The sequence below is a fragment of the Cuculus canorus genome, chromosome 5, assembly GCF_017976375.1.
Source record: "Cuculus canorus isolate bCucCan1 chromosome 5, bCucCan1.pri, whole genome shotgun sequence".
In the NCBI taxonomy this organism is placed as follows: domain Eukaryota; kingdom Metazoa; phylum Chordata; class Aves; order Cuculiformes; family Cuculidae; genus Cuculus; species Cuculus canorus.
The window spans coordinates 52,321,963-52,342,909 of record NC_071405.1 but is presented as its reverse complement, the minus strand read 5'-3'; the positions used below and the strand labels follow the sequence as shown (position 1 = coordinate 52,342,909).

At 44.3% G+C, this 20,947-nt stretch overlaps 3 protein-coding genes across 6 annotated transcripts in view; 1 reads left to right on the top strand and 2 right to left on the bottom strand.

The window, feature by feature from the left end:
* C1QTNF4 (C1q and TNF related 4) overlaps positions 1-2,828 on the top strand; it is a 100,688-nt gene extending 97,860 nt beyond the window's left edge. For 2 of the 4 annotated variants that reach the window (XM_054068551.1, XM_054068552.1), the window contains exon 2: positions 1,469-2,827. In XM_054068551.1, the coding sequence (XP_053924526.1) occupies positions 1,474-2,577 (1,104 nt within the window). In that variant the 5' untranslated portion in view covers positions 1,469-1,473 and the 3' untranslated portion in view covers positions 2,578-2,827. Of the gene's footprint in view, positions 1-1,468 lie in introns of all 4 variants that reach the window. The other 2 variants (XM_054068549.1, XM_054068550.1) reach the window with 2 other exon arrangements.
* Positions 2,829-3,671: 843 nt separating this feature from the next.
* On the bottom strand, positions 3,672-12,768 carry FAM180B (family with sequence similarity 180 member B). Its single transcript, XM_009570089.2, has 3 exons — positions 8,405-12,768; positions 6,539-6,618; positions 3,672-5,987 (listed from the first exon to the last, which is right to left on the bottom strand). The coding sequence occupies exons 1-3, from the start codon at positions 8,469-8,471 to the stop codon at positions 5,544-5,546; spliced, it is 591 nt and encodes a 196-aa protein (XP_009568384.2). The 5' UTR covers positions 8,472-12,768; the 3' UTR covers positions 3,672-5,543.
* Positions 12,769-14,244: 1,476 nt separating this feature from the next.
* On the bottom strand, positions 14,245-20,944 carry NDUFS3 (NADH:ubiquinone oxidoreductase core subunit S3). Its single transcript, XM_054068583.1, has 7 exons — positions 20,806-20,944; positions 19,929-19,991; positions 18,251-18,348; positions 17,832-17,981; positions 16,124-16,249; positions 15,713-15,832; positions 14,245-14,500 (listed from the first exon to the last, which is right to left on the bottom strand). Exons 1-7 carry the CDS (start codon positions 20,846-20,848, stop codon positions 14,333-14,335), a joined length of 768 nt encoding a protein of 255 aa, XP_053924558.1. The 5' UTR covers positions 20,849-20,944; the 3' UTR covers positions 14,245-14,332.
* Between the last annotated feature and the right edge of the window lie 3 nt (positions 20,945-20,947).

Genomic DNA, 20,947 nt, shown 5'->3' with positions numbered 1-20,947 from the left:
ATGTAAAGTTAGGAGATGGATGGATATTTCTTTTTGGTTTTGCTCGTGTGTCACTTTCATGTAATTAAGTGAGAACCCAATCCATTCTTGGGTTCGTATCTTTTAGAGCTGGGTTTTAGATTTTGGTTTTATTCTCAAGTGTGAAAGACCAGGGACTGTAGGTCAAGCTGAATTCCTGTTAGTGAGTGATTCAAGGCATCACATCTTCCCAAAGGACGATCCCATTGCTACCTAGCAGTCTTTGTGGATCCCATCTGTGCTTTACTTCAATTACTAGGCCATTCCAGTTGATTCAAATATTTACCCCATTATCCTTTTTAATTCAGGATTTGTCTTCACCCCTCCTGCCAGTAAGTACCATGTTTTGCCCTTGTTCTGTTGGTCTGTGAATTCATTGCAGGCTGGCAAGGCACCAGTTCTGGGGTGACAGATGGGGTAAACTGCAAACCAAGCAGTTGCCTTCCAGTCTGAATGGTATTTTAATAAGCACAGAGAGGTGACAGAGAGAGAAGCTTCTTGGTAGAATGACTGGCAGTTTTGTTTTCTGCCTGAAAGCTCTAATAGATGATTTTTGGCCTCAGTCCAAAAAAAAAAAACCAACCAAAACCACAGAAACGAGAAGCAGAAAATCCCATTAGCTTCTAACTTATCCCTCTTTTTTAAGGGTCAAAGGAGTTTTTTTTCTCTCTGGTCTGTTTCCAGGTATGGAGTTGTTCTCCTGTTTTCGGTATTTTAGTTCTCTCTCAGGGGCTCTATACTTTGAGAGACTTGCCTTTTATTTATCTCCTGTTTTCCTTTTTTTTTTTTTTTAATTTCATTCATTTTTTCCACTGTCTTCTTTCCTTCCCTAAGCATTCCCTCCTCTTCTAGTTTTTTTACACTCTTCACAGATTCATGGTTAAGTCTGTCTGAATAATGGGGTCTTACCAACTTCTTTGGCTTCCAGCTTCCTCATCCTGTGAAACAGCTAGTGCAGTACTAGGCAGCAGCGTCTGCATGGGAATCTCTACAGCATATGTCGTCTTCTCCCTGCCCTTCAGCTGTATTTCAGTTGTATAATACAGGGTCTGTGTAAGGCTTTGTTTCATGCTGGATCTTATGAAAAAAAAAAAAGCACTACAAAAGGGAGCTGTGGCAAAGCCCCAGCAAGCTCTGAGGTGGCTCTGCATTGTGAACAACACAGTGTTTTGCAGACGAGCTGTAGGATAGCCAAGCGTTGAAAGAAGGTTCTTTTTCTTTCTATGAGTACAGGGTACAAGGTCCAGCGTTCACTAGGAAAATATCAAAATGGTGCTGGGATCTGAACTGAGGTATGGTCCCACATACAGATCAGAGAATGCACTAGAAACTTCTCAATATTTTGACATAAACCTTTGTGTCGATTTAGCAAGATTCAGGTCATTTCAACTGGAGAATGAGCTGGAAATTAATCGGATTCCTGTTGAAATATGCTTCTTTTTCCTTTCAGATACAATGATGACACCGAAGGTTCGGCTCCTGTTTGGCTTCCTTTGCTGCATGATTTTTCTGCCTATAGATGGCTTCCCAGCAGATACCAGTACTGAATTTCGCTCTGCTTTCTCTGTGGCCAGAACCAGCAGCATGGAAGGAAGCTCTGAAATGGTCATTACCTTTGACAAAGTGTATGTGAACATTGGCAATGACTTTGATCCGAAGACTGGATTGTTCCGCTGCCGGATCCCTGGAGCCTACTACTTCTCCTTCACTGTTGGGAAATACCCAAAGAAAAACTTGTCTGTCATGCTGATGAGAAACAAGAATGAGGTCCAAGTGATTGTGTATGATGAACACCACCGCAAGGAACGGAAGGTAGCCAGCCAGAGTGCCATGCTTCAGCTTGACTACGGTGACACAGTTTGGCTGCGTTTACATGGAGATCCCAAGTATGCCCTTTACAGCAATGTGGGCCCCTACACAACTTTCAATGGCTACCTAATCTATCCAGACACTTCTGCCTTCTCCCAGAATGCTCTTAGCTCTCAAGAGCTGGGTCCACGTCATCACACCACTCAGCAAATTCCCGGGGAGCAGAACAAAGCTTTACAGCGACACGTGTTATCTGATCAGCCAGGCAGGGAACAAGACCCCCGGTCTGCATTTTCTGTTGCCCGCACACAAAGTCTCCTGGGGACAGATGACAAGCAAACCCAGCATGAGCCAATCACATTTGACACAGAATTTGTGAACATTGGAAAAGATTTCAATTCCTCCACTGGCATCTTCTCGTGCCGTATACCTGGTGCATACTATTTCTCCTTCACCATTGGCAAAATGCCATTTAAGACTATGTCAGTGAAACTTATGAAGAACCACAATGAGGTGCAGGCCATGATTTATGATGACAACCACTCCAAGAGGCGAGAGATGCAGAGCCAGAGTATCATGCTGCCTCTGCAGTATGGGGACACCGTTTGGCTCTACAGCCATCAGCACGATGGCTATGGTGCCTACAGTAACCATGGCAAGTACATCACCTTCACAGGCTTCCTCATCTACTCAGAGGCTCAGCCAAAGTGGCTTCCAGGTGCCAGCTCATCCCAAGGGTCAGATAATTAAACACAGATGTGAAAGGAGGATAAGAAAAGCCAAGGTGCCATGAACTTGGATATAGCTCCTCTTCAGATATCATCTTCTACTTTGAGCATGCTATCATGTGTCCAGTGCTTTCCATGTGCTGCACGCTTGTGCCCTGCCTGTAGGGCCACTAATGTGTCTGCCGTTCATCCATAGAAAGGTCTCTACCGGTTGTATGTGTGTGTCCTGTGTTGGTGTTTGATTTTAGCATAAAGCATGAGGTAGTTTAGGGGCAGGGGTGGGGCAGTGTAGTGAGATGCTGAGGGTCAGGGAACCACTGCAGTAATGTTACTGCAGATCCCTAGCATCCAGAAAGCAAAGGATGTAATGACTTGCTTTGCATATCTGGGGAGGGAATAAATGTAATGAAAATGAATGTAATAAAAATACAAAAGATGTAAAATCTTCTCAGATTGGAATGTATTGTTATTTGTGAGACTTTTGCGCTTGTCACTGGCTGAGGTGCCGGTTCTGGAGGGAAAGAAGCATGGTGATCGTACAAGCTGCAATATGTGTTACTGAGCCAGTCTCCCTGTGTACACTCTTTTAATCATTCATGTGTGTGTAGTGTTGATAACTCTTAGGATTTCATTGCAAGTTTCACAATATTTGGTGTTTTTCTTAATCTGACATTGATGAAGTCAAGAAGCTGTGTTTGAGAATATCAGCTTCCACTTAGTAAAACTAATATAATTAGAAATAAACAAAAAAGTAGGCTTCTAAACCCTGTAGTAAAGGATGAGGGCTCAAATTATGCACAGACCATGCTCTGAAAGCTCAGAAGCACAGTGAGTAAGAAGAATAAAAAATCTCTTCTAAAATTTCCTAATATTTGGGTCAGCAGCAGGCTCGTAGTGTGTGAGTGTGAGCAGTATCATGCCATGCAATAGCAGTGTTGACTGCAGGGGCATCATGTTCTCCAGAAACGAGTTCCTGAAATACAAGGGTATGGCTAACCTGCCGTGCGCTGTTTGGTGACCTAGTGTAAATGGGATCAAAGATAATATTAAGTGCTGTTTTCAGCATCTGTGTTGAGTGATTATTTACACATTGTTCCACCGAGCCATGGCACTGCTGTAGAGAGCACTGGTGTGCTTTCACAGAGCAGTCAGGACTGATGGCAGGAACCACTGATGGCGTAACAGGAAAGTAGAAGGCTGGAGGCTTCATTGTAGTGCAATTGGTGCTGTTTCAATTGAGCTAAACTCTAATTTGTCTCCGAAAATACATTAAGTGCAAAAGTGTATCATCCTGAGCATGCATGAAACTTTTTGACATCACTTGAGTTTCATTTATAATCTGCTCAACAATGCTCTTAAATTGATCCTAACAAAATCTTGGATTCAAAACAGTGTATTTGCATCTGAGTTGCCAAGCCAGTTCCCTCAACCTTTATCCAGACATTCATGTAGCCTGGACCCCATATCCAGCAAGACAATATTGTCATGCATTAGTGCCATCCTATCTCAGCTTTTTGATGATTTCTTATCAAACTGAACATTTCTGCAGCCTCTTTCTGCCTCCATCACTCCATACATATCCTAGACATTAAAGACTGAGGGCATATTTAGGAAAAGGATGAAGGGAAGATGTTGGAGGTATGTAAGAGTGGAGGTACATTAGGTGGGACACAAGTTTACTAGAAGTGATACTTCGAATAAAGTGTCAATCTCAATTCCTACATCCTTGAGGCAACAACCAACCTGCTTTATGAACTGCATAAATCTGTCTTCTCCTGTCATAGCCCCAACCTGATCTGAAAAACCATTCTCTGAGGCATCTTGCTTCCAGGCTTCTTATTCCTGCCACACCATTTCTCCTCTCCATCTGTTGGGCAACAGTGACTTGGAAAATGATTAAGTAGGTCAAAAGCTCGCAGCTCCCCCTTTAAATGTCACGCATGCCTGCTTTGTTGAGCATGGAGAATTGAGTATAATGATAGAAAAGGAATTATGGATCCCATCATCTAAGCATATGCTATGAATGTTCAAAAATAGGGTACCTATAATGGCAGTGGGAAACCCAGTAGAAACAAACAAAAATACCGAAATTCTCCCTAGTAGACAATTAAATTTATTTGATTCCACATTGCAATGAGTAATACAGGAAACTGTTTGAGGACAGAGATTTTGTATTTGTTATGTTTGGCTTGTGAAGTGCCATAGCTGTACAAATAAACTTCGTAGGAATATACTGAAGAAATAACTAGGTCACAATCCTTAAGAATTTAAATGAGATATAAGGGAGTGTATTCCAAAGTGATAGCTGACACAAAGCTATGTACGTGTGTAAATATGATATGCAAATACTAGAAAGGTTCATGGAATACATACATTTTCACGTTGCTTTTTAAAGAAAAATTAATGCATGCAATGGGAAATCACTATGGACACATAAAATGTGATGCCACGTGAGCAAAAAGCTGAAATTAAGTGTGACCTATATCATGAAACACAACAGCATCTGCTTAAGTTGGTTGCTGGAGAGGAGAAAAGATACTGTACTTGGCTGAAACCACAGGGGAAATATAAAGAGGCTGAACTGAATTATCTCAATGAAGACAGATGGAACACCACTGCAACATCCTGGAAAAAAGCCTGCCAGGGCATTTCCTTAGTAAGCGTCATTATCAAGACAGAGAAACATCTAAACAGTACTGCCCCTTTCAGCACAGCTCACTTAAAAAAAAAAATTAAAAAAACCTAAAAAAAAACAGAAAAAAACCCAACCAAAATCAGGAAAGGCTGAAATGTATTTTATAGTTTTGCCCTGATGAAATTAAAAATAAAAGCTGGTGTACAAATCCTTAGAGGGTTGCCAATACAAAGCAAAAAGCGGGGCTAAAAGGTGTGTGTTTCTACACAGTCCTGAATAATGTGGAAAGCATTCTAAATAACCAAGGATGCAGATGAAGTCAGGTGTGTCCTTTCCTACCATAACATCCCTTATTAAATGTCTCTCTTTGTCCTGGCAGGGTTAGAACGATAGAAATGTTTCAGGGATGCTAAATGTGAAGGCTTCTCCTTCCAAGGCCAGGAAGCCAGGAGGAGGGTGGTATCTGCAGGGCAGAACCCCTTGCAGAGATCACGAAACGTTTCATCAACCAGCTGAGAGAAAAAACTGATCCAGATATTTTTATCCAGACCCTGCATGGAGCGAATCTGGTAGGCACAGTAAACACTGGTGAAAAGGAGACGGTCAAACTCTGTTGGAGGCAAAGGGGTATTCATCAGTGAATAATATCTCAGGTGTTGCTCGATCTCTGTTGGTGTTTTGGGAACTTCATCCTCTAAAATCTGCATGAACCGCTGCACCGGGCGCAAGGAGGCCAGCTCTTCATCTCTCAGCCAGATTGTCCTGTTGGCCTGAATATCCAGCCCTCCCCAGAGCATCTGGAAGAGAAGAGCAGCATGCGCACGAGAAGCCCAGCACAAACCCTCCACCGGTTATGACCAAGCTATAAAGCCATCTGCAATGCTGCCAAATCTCAGGCCAGACTGAGAGGCAGCTACTCACTGACTCGCCGCCCACAGCCTGCCTAGTCCCACTCCATGTCCTTCTTCGCCAGCCCCACGCCCCTTCTCTGACTGGCCCCATGCCTTGGTTTCCCAGTGCAACCCATCCAGCTCTCGACTCCCACCCTGCATATTCCCCTGAAGTCCTGCCTGCAGCAGCTCCCCGGTGTGGCTGCCTTGAGTGTGAGGAGTCCCTCGTCCCACCCCAGAGCTGTGAGGTGCCGTGGAGGGGGTCAGAGCCCCCTTCAACTGCACCTCATGATGAGAAGGTGCACAAATGTAATTAGGGCATAATCAAGGTGTTTTCCAGGTGTCCCCAAAATCCAACTGGGATGAGAACAAGCAGTACATAAGTGCTCATGTGCAGGCAGGTGGTAGTGCAGGCACTAACAGTGCCTTGGCCCATGGGCCCCCAACACCCAGGAGACCTCTAACATGATGTCAGCATCCTCTGGGCCACGATGAGGTGTGTTGGCGCCAGCATCATCCCTGCTGCGAGGGTGTTCATCTGGAAGACATCAGGCAGAGTTTGCTAGCACAAGACCACAGCCCTTCCTGTTTGTTTTTGTCATTTGGTTGTCAATAATGTCTTCAATATTTCTGAGCTCACACTCATAGTTTGCAAAACATGACAGATGCTGGCCACGAGATTTTGATGAGCAAAACAAGCTTTTTAAGAGAAGCAGGGGAGATTGAATGAGGCACGTGTAAATTTTGGATATGACGGTGCTTAATCCTGCCAATAGAGCAAAGTGTATGGCAAAAGGCACTTGCTTTGACAGGCCGCAAGGAAGCCCCTCATGCCAAATATGAGTGGGGTTTGGTTGCTTGGCAGTTTTTGCTGGAGAAAGTGATGCTGCCCAGCAGCAGGAGGGTGCTGGGAGGCTCCTTGACCTGCTGGTGGAAACATAACCTGATGCTTATCTTGGTTTTATACTTCTTCCCCGAGCATCTGCAGTATCTTTACCTGAGCTGGGTGCAGAGCGTGAGGGAAAAAGAAACCTGGGTGGATCCATTATTGCTCTTCTCGTGTCCAGCTAATTTCTTGTTGGGCCACCCGACATCACTTAAACTGTTAAAAAAACTGGATACGAGGCCAAAGGAGCGGGAGTTTCTTAATATGAGTCACATTAATCCTAAAATTATTTAGTTTTCATTTACTAATAATTCTAGTACATTAAATCACTGTATTTATTTTGCCTTTATTATTTCTTTGTGAAAAAAAGGAGACAAAAGTAGCCTCGGTCCAGGAATGTGAGACGGATGCTGCATCCCCTCCCTTCTCTGTGTTGATCAGAATAGTCATGTCGCCAAGACCCTCTTCTACTTATTATAGATTCATCCTTCAAGTCAAGAAACATGAAATAGAAAACACTCCTATAAAATAGTAAGCTCTGACACATTTTTTCATTTTCATATGAATAAATGCTTTTTTACATAAAAAAGAGGGAGAATTTATATTGAGTACTCCAGAGTTAAAGTCAGCAGCTTCTTATAAAAAGCACAAAGATTATTTAATTTTCTATGTGTGTGATATTTACTACCAAGCCCCAATTCCGACTTTTTGTTCTTAGTTAAAGCTTTTCAGGGAGATGTACGAACTGCCTGAAGAAGTGCACTGCCATCCCTCAGGCTGCGGAGGTTTGTTTCTTCACACAGCTGCAGGCTACCTGATCCAAGCCAGCTGTGGCACTGGAATGTGAGCAAGGACATAGCTATGTAGCTGCTCTTTCCTACTCCTGCATGGATGTGCCTGCAAGGCTTTTAGCTCAGGTAAAGATACTGCATCATTTCTTTGCCGGTCTTCTCTCTGCTAACTGATCCGATAAGGTCACAGATCCCTTTATTCAAAGACATCTGATTGGCTGCAAAGTCAAGGATTTTCTTGAATAGCTGCCAAACTGCCATTATTAGTACCTGTCTTACACGTTTACGCAGTGCTAGATTTTTTCTAGTAGAGTAGAACAAAAATTAAACAAAACAAATAATGTATTGAAATAATAACATAAATGGTCTTTGGAGATGCAAAAATGGTCCCTTATTTACTTTATCATTCAGCAGGGTGTGGGTTTTTTTACAAAAAGAATCTAGAAAATCTACAAAAATTATTATAGGAGTAGGCTTTTTTCGGCAGAGGCCCAAGAAAACCCTCCCCCTGCCACCAAAACCAGCAGCAGGTCTTCATTTAGCAATAGGTACAAGTGTCTGCCCCCGCTGAACAGCCCCAGCTGGGACTCATTGCATGAGCATTTGCCAAGCCAAGAAGCCACATTGCTAACAGGTGCAATTCCTACCTGTCAGCCTCTGGGATCCAGCAAGCACACACAGGATCAGCCAGGCATTGCACTGCACCTTGGCCATAGCAGCCCAGCCTGGCAGCGGCTGCCACCCGCTCTGTGGACAGTGCCGTGCGTGGACTGAGAGTTGTTTACTGTGACGTCTTCCCTTGCTGCTTCTGGTCCCAGTGGCCTCTGTTGGAACGGATTAATGTTGCTGTGTTTCTAGTTGGAGCCCTGGGAAGGGCTTGCAGCTCAGCTTGCTGACCCTGAAGGATATTTTCCATCATATTTTGGAAACTTGGAAGACTTTGTTGTGAAGTTTTTGGCAGAATTGTTTTTCCAAAGTCTGATTTATCACTACAGTTTATTTGAGGAAGCTAGTAGTGGCAGGAAATTTCACTACATATGAAGAAGGGTGGACTTCCTGGTCCTTTTGCACAACAACCCTGTCACAGCTTTGTGGCACTTCAGCTCTTTAACTTTGTTTTCAGTTTTCTTTTTATCTGAATTTGAAAATCTGCAAACAATCCTGAAGTGTCAAAAACAGATAAGGACGTCAGTCTGTGCAGATTCATAGGAGGGCAGTAGCAGCCAAAATATACAAGCAGGCAAGAGAAACGTCACTTGTTCCATCCTTTATCAAACCTCCCAGGGGGAGAATGCAATATACTAACCTAGCAAACAATAAGCATCAGAGTCTGCCAGGCTTTAAGATCTCATCATCCTCTTTTGTAACAAGACTTCTGGGTTATGATGAGCACAGTCTGCCTTGGGTGTTGTTGATTACACAGAGGAAACTTCGTCTGATTCCCTTCACAGCACGTACCTGTCCTTTACACTTCTTTGCACTTTTAGTAGTGCCTAATCCCCAGTCAAGCTGTTCTGTATTTCTACTCTATATAGCACAGTATTGTCCTGGGTGTCTCTGGGGTGCCAGAGTTATACAAGTACCTAATAGTATGTATAAATAAGTAACAATACCATCTCCCTTAGATTAAAGGTCTTCTTTGGAGATAGAAGTCCGCCTAGAAAAGAGAGGAGGTGGAGCTGAAACATACCTTTCTCAGCAAGTTACAGGGTATTGATTTGTAGTGACTACTGTCCTCAGATATTTTTTTCACTGAGGATAGGGGTGATGTTCCGGTTAGTAAGGTATCAGTGTCAAAAGCAGCACATCTTCTGAAACTTTCAGCATCTGTAGATGCACCTGGCAATATGTGGACTCACACTAGCTATGGAGAAAAGCAGCACAGAATGAAACGTTCCTACATTTTTCAGGGGAGGAAGGACCCTCACTAGCTAGAGCCATTCATGCCCTCAGTTTGGATCGAAATAAGACCTGTGTTTCTGTCACAGCCTTGGCTATCTTCAAGACAGGCTACACTTGTTTAAGTTTTCATTATTTTCTTCTGCTTCTGCTTTAGTTGCAGCCCTTTCTTCAGGGACGAAATATCTCCTATTAAGATATCACATGCAAATCACCTGCTAATCAAGAGGCAGACACTACTGACCCATCTGTGCAGTATGATTGACGTGCCTTCAGTTTTGTGCCAGAATCCCTTGCAATCCACAATGTATGCACAACTTTGTCTAGAAGTCACTGTGTTGAAAAACCCTGCATTTCATGGGCCATGACATAGTCTCCCTTTGTCATGTATAATGTGACATGAGGAGGAGTCCAGGATTTTGCTCAACATCTGCAAAGGCCATATACGACTTGATCAAAAAGAAAATTTCCCAGGAACAGCTTGCAGTTGAAGTGCCTAAAGGGGGATACCCTAGGGAGAGAGAAAAAAGGAGGCCCAGAGGCTGTGCTTATATGACCAATACAGTGGCAGGTGAGAGACAAGCATCAGTGCTATCATAGATGTTGCCTTGAGCTGGGAGAATTTTGTAGAATTGCCTCACTGTCCTGCACAGAAAGGCAATTGCGTAGTGATAAACATATGCTTTAATTGTCTATAAAGCCTCAGTAGTTATCTGGTGCACAGAAGTAAGCCTGAATTTCTGATAGACACACATAGTCCCTGCAGTGCAGCGTTATGCAGTGCAGCTCCTCCTCCTGAGGGATTTTGTCCTTGGCAGGTATTCACAGCTGAGTGTGCACAACCCTGCCCCTCCAAACTCCCTCTGGTCATACCGTCTGTTGTAGGAGCAGTTTTAAAATGTTGCATCAAGCCAGGCTTCTGCGGGGGCACTTTGATGGTTTTCTTGCTTTCCACCATGACCTCCTGAAGCAAAAAGATGGGAAAGGGGAGCAAGATATGAGGGATGAAAATTTGAAGGAACTGTTTGGACGCTGATGCAAAATTTTTCCAGGTAACTGAAGCTTTGCCTGTCACAGGAGAGCCAGAGCAATGGAGTGAGAAACTATTGAGGGAAGAGAGTAGTGAGGTTGCAGCCACCCTAACCTCCGTCACAAGTGACAGCATCTGCTGGGAAGAACTCCTGTGAACCTTACATTACAGACTCCTGCAGGCTGTAAATCCTTGTGTCTGTTTGTTGGCTTTTTTAGCACCTCCATTCACCATTACATTGTTTGTACAGACCTTTTATTTTGTTACCTTGTTCAGATATTTGACTTTTCTATCGTAAACATATACACAGCAGTGTTCATACAGCTGAAGTTACCTTCTCTAAACACAGTAAATTCCTGGTGCTTCCTTGCCCCATTGCAGATTACATCGGTATGCTGGGACAGGCACAGGAACCCACATGGGCTGTGCTAAGAGACACATTTGGTCCAGAGCACTGGCAGAAAGTACAAGGTGTGGTTAATACAGAACCAGGAAGAGCCTTTGGGGGAGGGAGGTTTCTTTGAGATGGGCATCTTCACAAAAGGGAAATTCTGCTTATAGAATAGCAGAAATTCTTGCTTCAAACATCTTGTCCGGAACCTGTGGAGACCACAGTTTCCAGCCTGGGCCTGCCTGGAAGGTGCTCAGGGGAGGAAGATGATGAGGAGAAGGCAGCTAAGGAAAGAGGAGAAGAAAGAAGGACATAGATGGCTCCCAGGGATGGTGAGGTTCAGGTCACAGGGAGTGAAGAAAGAAGAGAACCTTGAGGGAAAGACTGTCTGTAATCAGCAGAGACCTTCTTATCATACCAGTATTTTCCAGGTATGGTCCTGCTGGTCCTTGTGAAAATGACTTCATCATCTTTTTCTTTCAGTCTGCGAGCTGCATCCCCTGCTTGAAGTCTGCCTACCAGCGGCAGGGAGGGCCCCATCCCACTGCACCTACTGCATAAAAGGATCACCCCCCTAGCCTGGAGAAGAGGTAACACGATGCAGTGTGATGGGTGATACGGGGCATGCAGATGAGCAAGGCTCAGCTTAAATCCCCATCAGGGTTTTGACTGGAGATGGTTCATAAAGGTCCATACAGACCTTTATGAACAGACAGTGTTGCCATGATACAGGTGAATACCCTGCCACCAATAACAGCCACATCCTCGGAGAGGAGAGTCTGCTCGCCCATCTGTAGGGAAAGATGCCAAAGTTCCAGAAAACACTAGCAAAACCACGTCATCTGGAGAAGCTCAACATGGTGACTGTGAGTCATCACCTAAAGTCTATTTGTTTCTCCAGTACCAGAAAATTTCTCTTCAGAACAGTGTGTCTGTAAGTCGGCTACATCTGATTTACATCTCATCCAACACCCTCCTACAGCTGGGAAATCCAACACAGGCACACAGGACTTGTGGAGGCTGGCAGTGTGCATCAGGCAGCGACAGAAGATCTGGAAGATGGCTGCATGTTCGAGCAAGCTGACCACAGCCTTGGAAGATGGCTGCATGTTCGAACAAGCTGACCACAGCCTTGCAGAGAATGAAGCAAGTACCCACCTGCCAAAGGAACCCAGAGCAAGCAGGTTCCATAGGCAAGGGTGGCCCCTGGGGCTCAGGAACAATGAAAGAGGTAGCGTGCCAACACTTGTAGTTATGAGCTATGTAACCTCTTGTCCCCGGGATAAGGCGTCCGGGTGAGTAAATACCTATAGCTCCCAGGCTTCTCTAATGAGAAGAGATTTGGGTCTATTAGCAACTATTCCACATATTAAAGACCTGCGGAGCCAGCGCCTGTCCCCACAGGTCTGACTCCTTTGACTCCAGTACACACATTCTTCAGCAAACCTCACATTTTGTCTAACTTGACAGGGCATTGTCTAATATTGCTTGATGTTACGTCAATCAAACTCTCTCTCTGCACAAACATCATGTTTAAATGGTAGGTTTTCTTCTGTTCCGGCTACCATCAGTCTTCTGACTTTTTGTACTGGGAAATACATCTTTTTCATGATACGCAGACCATAAGTCTTGGCCTGCTGCCTCAGGCAACCTGGGATGAGGGAGGGAGAGTGTGTGGGGGAAACGTGCTCTATAAAGAATTTCCACAGTAACAGAAGTGGTGCCAGGAATTTTTCTGTCTTGTGCAATAGGGATGGACATGCAAAAAAAGCCACTGCAACAGAAAACAGAACCAGCTGTGGAACACAGTGTAGGAAGGACTAGAAGTACATTTCCTATTTAATCAGTTAAATTGATGACAGATCTACAGTGGAGCTAAGAATTGTATAAAACCCCAAGGTTCTGATTTGCATTCCCTTCTCCTTCCTCTTTCCTGCAGAGAGCTATAACATTTAAGGTGAGTGGCGAATGCTCTCAGTTTTACCTAAAGAACACTGTTCTAAGTCACATCTCAAACACTGCTGGCTACAGCAGCCTGAAATAAAATAAAATGAAAAAAAAAAAGTATTGAAGAAACTCATGCTTACCAGGCTGGCGTGGAAACAAACAAACATGAAATCTGATTCTTAACATACAGGTCAGCTCTTTTTTCTTGCAAACAGATCAAATTCCCAGAATCTCAACCCCCATTTTTAATTGGTGCTTTTACAATTTAAAAGCTGAAGGAGCAATTAAGGAATGTCTATAAACGGCTTGTGAATTATTTTATGAAATCTCTTATACAACAGTTTTCAGATCTTAATGATGTCAGCCAGCTTTCTGATGCAGAACTGTGTTACACATTTTCTGGACTAAGGACAAGTGACATTATTAATTGATGACTGCTGTAATGTAATCATTCAAACAGGTGGTGGGTGGAATGGAACTACAGTATTTTTCCAGCTTTTTTGGAGAGCTGAGATTTTTCCACAAGAGTAAAGATAGCAGTAACGCTGTTATATCATACAGCTCAAAATAATTGGAACAGTGACAAAAAGGCAGAGATTCTCATCTATGTGACAAGGGAAGATAGTTTTGACTGCAGGAAAAAGCACTAACGGATGATACTGGAGAAAGCAATTCTGCTTGTTGCGAAGAAAAAGCCAGCGGAGGAAGTGGCATGTGAGGGGTTACCTGCAACTCCCTCTTCTGCAAGGAGAACAAGCACTGACCTAATTTCCAACAAAACAATGCAGATATTGCCACAATTGTTTCGGTCTGGATCCAGGCCCATCTTGTGTCATCCTAATAACAAATGTATTAGAACCGTTAACAAAAGCTTTGCCCATTTGCTATACTATTACAGTCTTCCCGACACCCAGCTTGCATCTGAGATTCTGCTGTCCCACCGCTCAACTATGCAGCTGCTCCAATACAGTCTCCTAGTGAGGCCTCAGGTTATGATTTATGCCTACAGAGACAGACAGCAGGAGCACTGTATATAAAGATTCTTAGCCACGGGGAATGCCTAGACTCACAGTCAATTTGAAAACCAAAAAGACAAATCCAGTGTCTTACAACTCAAAGCAGCAGATAACACCTACCAGTTGGATTATCAAGACTGTAAATTAGCATCACTCATTCTGTGCTTTCCATGTAGTTAGAAAATAACATTAATGTGACCACACCAGGCAAGAATCTCACATCAATTTTTATTTTTATAAATACTATGTTAGAACAGAAAGGATGGTGCTGTGCATCCACTCCATTCTGCTGCTATTTTGCATCTTCTTTCTTAGCTCCTGCTTCTATTTTCAGGGGTTCTGGCGCTGCACGATAGGCAGGAAATGCCTCCCAAGGACTATTCAGATCAAACTTGCGAAATTCCTGAGATAGCTCCACAGGCTCTGCCACTACCCGTTTCACTTCATCATCATACCGCACCTAGAACAGCGCAAAGTACAAAGGTCAGTCATTTTCATAAAGTCTCCATAGCATTTCTGCTATTAACTCTACACCAGGCCATTCTTTGGTACAGGGAATCCTACTTCTCCTGCCATGGATAAGCCACAGCCCTCTGCCACCGCTTCAGTTGTCCTCATGATTGAACAAGAGCCCTTCAGATCCCACCAACACCTCTGGACTCTCCAGGAAAACCCTCTCCTTTACTACCATGTACCACAAGTGTGTCCTGGCTAACCACCCTGAATTAGGAGCACCCAGCCTACAGTCTGCATGAAGTCTACATGGAAGAAAACCTTTAGTTTGTCATACGACAAAGCAATTTCTCCTGAGCCACTGAAATAAGGTGGCCTGTCCACTTGGCGTAGCTTGTGACTACTCTCATGAATCTTTATGAAATGGCAGCTTGTTTGGGTTTAGTTGTCCTTAGCGTAACACTCAGAACATGGGACAAAAGACAAACAGGGCGAAGTGTAGGTGAGTACAAGACACTTCTGACTGGCTTGTGCCAGTCCAGACCTCCAAACCACAGCTCAGGAGATGCTGTTTGGTCCTTTCTCGAAGAATTTGCTGTTATTTTGATTTTTCTTAGAACCCTCTGTTGTCTGCAGAACCACACTGTTTTCTTCTGAGATTCAACTTGGTCTTAGAACTGCACCAAACACGACTGCTTCTGCAAGACAGTCATTTGAAACTAGACAGACACCAAACACTCATTTCACTTGTGGTTTGACAAACAGAGGTGAATATTTGATAAATAGCCAGAGTCAGTTCAACTAGGGTTTTATTATCTGGGCCTACAAAAACTCAACAAATTGGAGTTCCAACTGGATTATGATCAGTTCAATCCCTTACTCCTCTGGGAATCTCCACTTTTACAGAGGAAAGTTTAATCTTCCAGAAGACACGCTAAAAGCAGAAGCACTTTCTCTGCCTGACAGATGTCTTTGGTGTCTACAGCACATGCAATTTGCTCAATGTCTCCAGCCTTGGCTGCCTTATTATGGACAACACTTTGTGACAATTTCAAATTTCCATGCAAGAGATCTATAAAACTCCTCTGGAATACAGACAAGTGAAACATCCTTTGTGCCTTTCAGACAAAGGACAGCAAACCAATCACATCTCTGTACCAAATCTCAGATAAGACTATTGGCGATAATCGGTAACTTTAGACATTAGCACATCTCCTACCTCCACATAACCAGAGAGCGGAAAGTCCTTCCGGAAAGGATGGCCCTCAAACCCATAGTCTGTAAGGATTCGCCTTAGATCAGGGTGGTTCGCAAAGAAAACACCATACATGTCCCAAACCTAAACAAAAAGGAACCAAGTTGAATTAGATTAGAAAAAAAAGAAAATCAAACCAACCTCCATGTATTATGTCCATTAAATTTCAGTTACATTCCTGGCTTTGTGCAGTGCCAGCGAAATGAATGCTGGAACTCATTCAAAAGCAAATCAAACACCCTTTTATTTCCTTTTCTGAAAAGGCAGCCAGGGAAAGACTTCTCCTTCTTCTTCCTCAGGACCCTGGCAATCAGTTTAATCAGGAAAACACAGTCCCTCTCCACAAAGACTGTTCCCAAGTACACGGGCACTCACCTCTCTTTCATACCAGTTTGCCGCCTTGTGCACAGACACTGCTGAGTCAACAGGCGTCAGCTCGTCAGTATATGTTTTCACGCGGATACGACTGTTGAACCGCAGAGACAGGAGATTGTACACAATCTGAAGCAGAATAAAAGAAGGCATCGGTCACATAGGGCACTTATGTGTGTCTTACCAGCACAGTAATGGCTAAGCAAGGGCACACAAAGACTATTTCAAATATTCTTTGTCAGCAGAATCCTGAAGAAGCTGGATACCAGGCAAAATTTCTAACTCTTCTCGTGATGAAGCACTAATAAAAAGGCTGCTTATTACAATTATTAGAACCTCTGGGTGGTGGGAGAATACTTACTACAAGTAGACTGAAAAAAATTCCAGGACCTTTTAAGAAACTGTGCAGCCTTTTTCGATGCTGCCTCTCTGAAGATGGCTGGAAAAGGTGAATTCGTTAAGGTTTATATTTCTATCATTTCTATGAATCTACTACCGTGATTTTTAGAATAATCCTGAATTAAAAAATCTTCAATGTCTTCAGAGACTGGAAGCCTTTGAGTTAAAGAAACTCTCTACAGCTCTCAGGACTTTTACCTAATCATGAATTCAAAGTCAAAGCTGTTATTTGCAAAGCAAGAAGGAGCTGCACTATTTGAAAACAACAGACAACTGATTAGCTAATATAGATAAGGCAAACCTGCAACCCCTGGCTTTCTGAGTAGCCCTTGGCAAGTGATTTAATACCACAGCATAAACCAAAGGGGTGAAATAAATCAGCTGCTTTTATTAACGGTGTTACTTGCCGGGAATTAAAAATCTACCAATTCCCTTCTCTTGTCCAAAAGACGGCCTGCCTAGATTAGACAAGGGAAGACAGATATCTCTTCGTCTACAAGAATGCATAAATCGTAGTCAGCCTCCTACAGCACAAGAGCCCTAAGGATTTTCTGACACTGACTTTTACAGATCTTCCTAGGTTAAACTACCATCATGTCTTCGCAACACTACTATGAACAAAGCTTTCTAATAGCAGATGAGAAGACAATATGTTGAGTCTGTGGTTTCCGCAAAGATGTATCTTTTCTATTCCTACTTCCAGCTACAATTTTTCTGCAGCTGAAACGCTATATGGAGACATTTTCAAAAGCATCTGTGGGAAACCAATCTCCAATATCCACTGAAAGTTAGTGGGAGTTTAGCGCCCAAATCTTCTGAGAGCTTTCTCAGAATCTGCCTCATCTTCTATTCGGCCCTGGCTACAAGGGAATGTTTTTAAAGCAACTAAATATTTTTTGTTTAGTTTGGGTTTTTTTTAAAGAGAAAAATCGTTAAGAAGATCAATGGGATTTAAAGGAAACCTATGCGCAAGTGCGTCAGCAGCAGCTGACAGGCCTAAGCCCAAGAAGGAAGAGCACAAATTCACATCAGACCAGGAAGATGTCTCTAGACACTTCGGTAAAATCAAAACAAAAATAAAAGAAAACAATAAAAAGGGAAGAGACTCTCAGGAAAACACAAAAGGAAACCCAGACTAGGAACCCACACAATATCAGTTCTGCTGCTTCCATGATGAACAGGTTAAACAAAACTCAGCGTTTCGGAGTGGATTTTCTTTCCATTGGCAGAACGCAAAAAATACGATCAGAGCTGCAATAGCCATCAGCACTAGTGAAAGTCTCAGAGTTCTGCACCTCTGAGCAGGTCTTACCTCAAAGCGGTACTGCCGAGATGGAACGTCAACAGCAGTCAAGTCCGCCAAGGATTTGAACTGGGCATTTGTGTGATCTCGAAGGAAAGTCAGAACTGGAATGATCCCATCTGGATGGATCAAAAGTTCCAGCTCATTGAAACAAGTCACCTGATGAAAACAATGGAAAGGGCATAACTACAAACACCAACGGGACTGAACATTACACTGAAACCAGAAGAACACCTATAAAAAGAGAATTTATTGTACAGCAGACACATAATGACATCAGATAAAGGCACTTAATAACAGCAGTAGCTTTCATGTGCTTCTGACAGCCCTTCTTCTCCAGAACAACTTCTGAAAACATCTAACGGACAAGCAGCATGTACACTGGATCCTTTCCCTCCCACAAAAACAATTTCTTGAACAGCACCTACCTGTACTTGCTGGATATACTTAGGAAGGATCTCGGCCACATACTCCCCAAAAGCACATAGCTGCTTCTGCTCTACTTCATTTTTTGGTCTGACAGTAGCTAAAGGGAAAAATAAAGTTCCAAAAATTAGGGCATGGAATATAGAACGCAACAGGAAGAGGAGTAATAACTCCCACTCCGACTTAAAAATCCCCTTAACCAATCTAGTTGCCTCTCAGTAGCTCTGGCAGAAGCCAGGCAGCTTCAAGTTCTGGTAACCTGAAAAGTTTATTGGTGGTAACTCTGAAGCTAAACCTAACATATATGTGTAGTGGAATATATAGGATGCTGTAACAGAGAATAGACTATAGCAACATACCCGTGTTGGGCTACACAAAACATCAGGGAACGAGGGGCTTTGATAAGGAAAGAAGTTTATGTCAGTGATAGACAGAATTTCTTTTGTGCACTGTAAATGCAGCAGGAAGAAGAGTCCAATAAGATGATGGTGAACTAAATAACAAGATGGAAAAGAGAAAGGAAGAGATGACAGAACAATCTGAATTTAGATACTGCTCATGACATTCAGACTGGGCCTAGAAAGGATCTTTTTTCTTAGACAAAATAATCCTGGTTTTGTTTGACGTGCTAGCACCTAAGCAGCCCTCTCATGTCACCCAGGATGTCATGTCACCCTTTGTTGTTGTTATGATTACAAGCACTCCTCAAGACTCAGATCAAGGAGAGGCTACAGAGCTGCTACCAGGAACATTTTTCACAGAATCATAGAATAGTTTGGGTTGGAAGGGACCTTAAAGATCATCCAGTTCCAATCTTCCTACCACAGGCAGGGACACATAACACTAGACCAAGGCCTCATCCAACTTGGCCTTGAACACCTCCAGGGACGGTGCAGCCACAACTTCCCTGGGCAACCTGTGCTAGTGCTTCACCACTCCCATGGTGAAGAAAGTCTTCCTTATGTCTAGTCTAAATCTGGCCCTCCCCTGTTTATAGCCACTGCCCCTAGTCCTACCACTACAAGACTTTGCAAACAGTCTCTCCCCAGCTTTCTTTTAGGCCCCTTTCAAGTACTGGAAGGTTGCTACAAGGTCTCCTCTGAGCCTTCTCTTCTCCAGGCTGAACAAGCCCAAATATCTCAGCCTATGCTTGTATGGGAGGTGCTCCAGCCCTCTGATCATCTTTGCAGCCCTCCTCTGGACTTGTTCCAACAGCTCCATATCCTTCTTATGTTGAGGATTCCAGAACTGGACACAATACTCCAGGTGAGGTCTCACAAGAGAGCAATAGAGGGGCAGAATCCCCTCCCTCAAGCTGCTGACCACGCTTCTTTTGATGCAGCCCGGGACACGGTTGGCCTTCTAGGCTGTGAGCGCACATTGCCGGCTCACTTTTTTTGTTTGCACAGAACAAACAGGCTGGTCCACGGGAAAGCATGCGAACAAGAACGCGGGGCAAGCGCCGTTATCAACACAGCTGCTGTTCTGCATTAAGTTCAGGTGTGTCATCACCTGCCACGTTCCAACATACACGCCCCCCTCCCCCCCCCCCAAGAACGTTTCACGGCACAGAGGCGTCCTCCGGGCAGTCAGTGACAGGGGCACAACCGCACACCCTGGGCTCTTCCACTGCCCTCGCCCCGCTCCCGCCGCAGCCCCCGCCCGGCCCCGCTCACTCACGACGCGTCTCCGTGGCCGAGGTCGCCGCCAGCCGGGCCTGCACCGTCGCCGGGCCTGCACCAGCTGCCGAGAGAAACGCACACGTCTCACTGAATACCGAAAATACCGGCAAATAAACTCTCCAAGGTTTGTTTTGGGCTTTCACGACACAAGCACGCTTCATCAGGCCTGGGCAACACGAGGGAGCGATCTCCATCCATCGTGTGCAGCAGGACAAGAGCTGGGACAGAATGGATTTCCCACTTAGTTGCATAGAATCGTAGAGTCATTAGGTTGGAAAAGACCTCTTGAATCATCGACTCCAACCATTCCTATCCCCCACTAAACCATGTCCCTGAGCACCTCGTCTGCTCGTCTTTTAAATACCTCTAGGGATGGGGAATCAACCACCTCCCCGGGCAGCCTCTGCCAGTGCCCAATGACCCTCTCTATGAAAAACTTTTTCCTGATATTCAGTCTGAATATAGATAATTTTTTTCCAGAAATCTTATGCATATGTTATTACTTTCCAACGACTAATCTTAATGTTATTACGAACTTGAGGACAATCAACGCTCTTGCGAATTTGGAGCTTTGGAGCCAGCTCTGCCTGACCTTGCATTTGAGATCGGGAGAGCCTCCAAACAGAGGGAATTACAGGAGAAGACACGTCAGTTCAGCACAGACCATGCTGCACACAAGACGGTTTCCTCTCCAAAGAGAGAAGAGGGGCTGGAAAAACACTGTCTGAAAGAAAACGCGCTGGCAGAGGGACGCTGTCTGGCTTTCCAAGAACACAATTGCTCAGATGAAGCTTAACTCAGCTACGGCTTAAACCAAAAACATTCCCCTTTTTGTAACAGCAACCACTCCTTGTGCCCCCCCCCCCGCCCCTCACCTCGCAGCGCGGCCCGCGCCAGGCCCCGCGCCGCCGCCAACATCCCCGCGGCCACACGGACGGGCAAGGGCACGCGCCGGAAGCGGAAGCCGCTGCCGCCGCCGCTCTTCCTCCCGGGGGCGGGCGGAAGCAGCGCGCGTGC

What these genes read in the sequence shown, in the direction of transcription:
- FAM180B (XM_009570089.2), bottom strand. Translation starts at nt 8,471, where the DNA reads ATGGCCAAGGTGCAGTGCAATGCCTGGCTGATCCTGTGTGTGCTTGCT. An exon ending in TGGATCCCAGAGGCTGACAG is followed by an intron (nt 6,619 to 8,404) that starts GTAGGAATTGCA and finishes GATGTCTTCCAG; the next exon opens with ATGAACACCCTCGCAGCAGG. An exon ending in ATGCTGACATCATGTTAGAG is followed by an intron (nt 5,988 to 6,538) that starts GTCTCCTGGGTG and finishes CTTCTCTTCCAG; the next exon opens with ATGCTCTGGGGAGGGCTGGA.
- NDUFS3 (XM_054068583.1), bottom strand. Translation starts at nt 20,848, where the DNA reads ATGTTGGCGGCGGCGCGGGGCCTGGCGCGGGCCGCGCTGCGAG. An exon ending in GGCGCGGGCCGCGCTGCGAG is followed by an intron (nt 19,992 to 20,805) that starts GTGAGGGGCGGG and finishes TTCTCTCGGCAG; the next exon opens with CTGGTGCAGGCCCGGCGACG. An exon ending in CGCTCTCTGGTTATGTGGAG is followed by an intron (nt 14,501 to 15,712) that starts GTAGGAGATGTG and finishes GCGCTGTTCTAG; the next exon opens with GTGCGGTATGATGATGAAGT.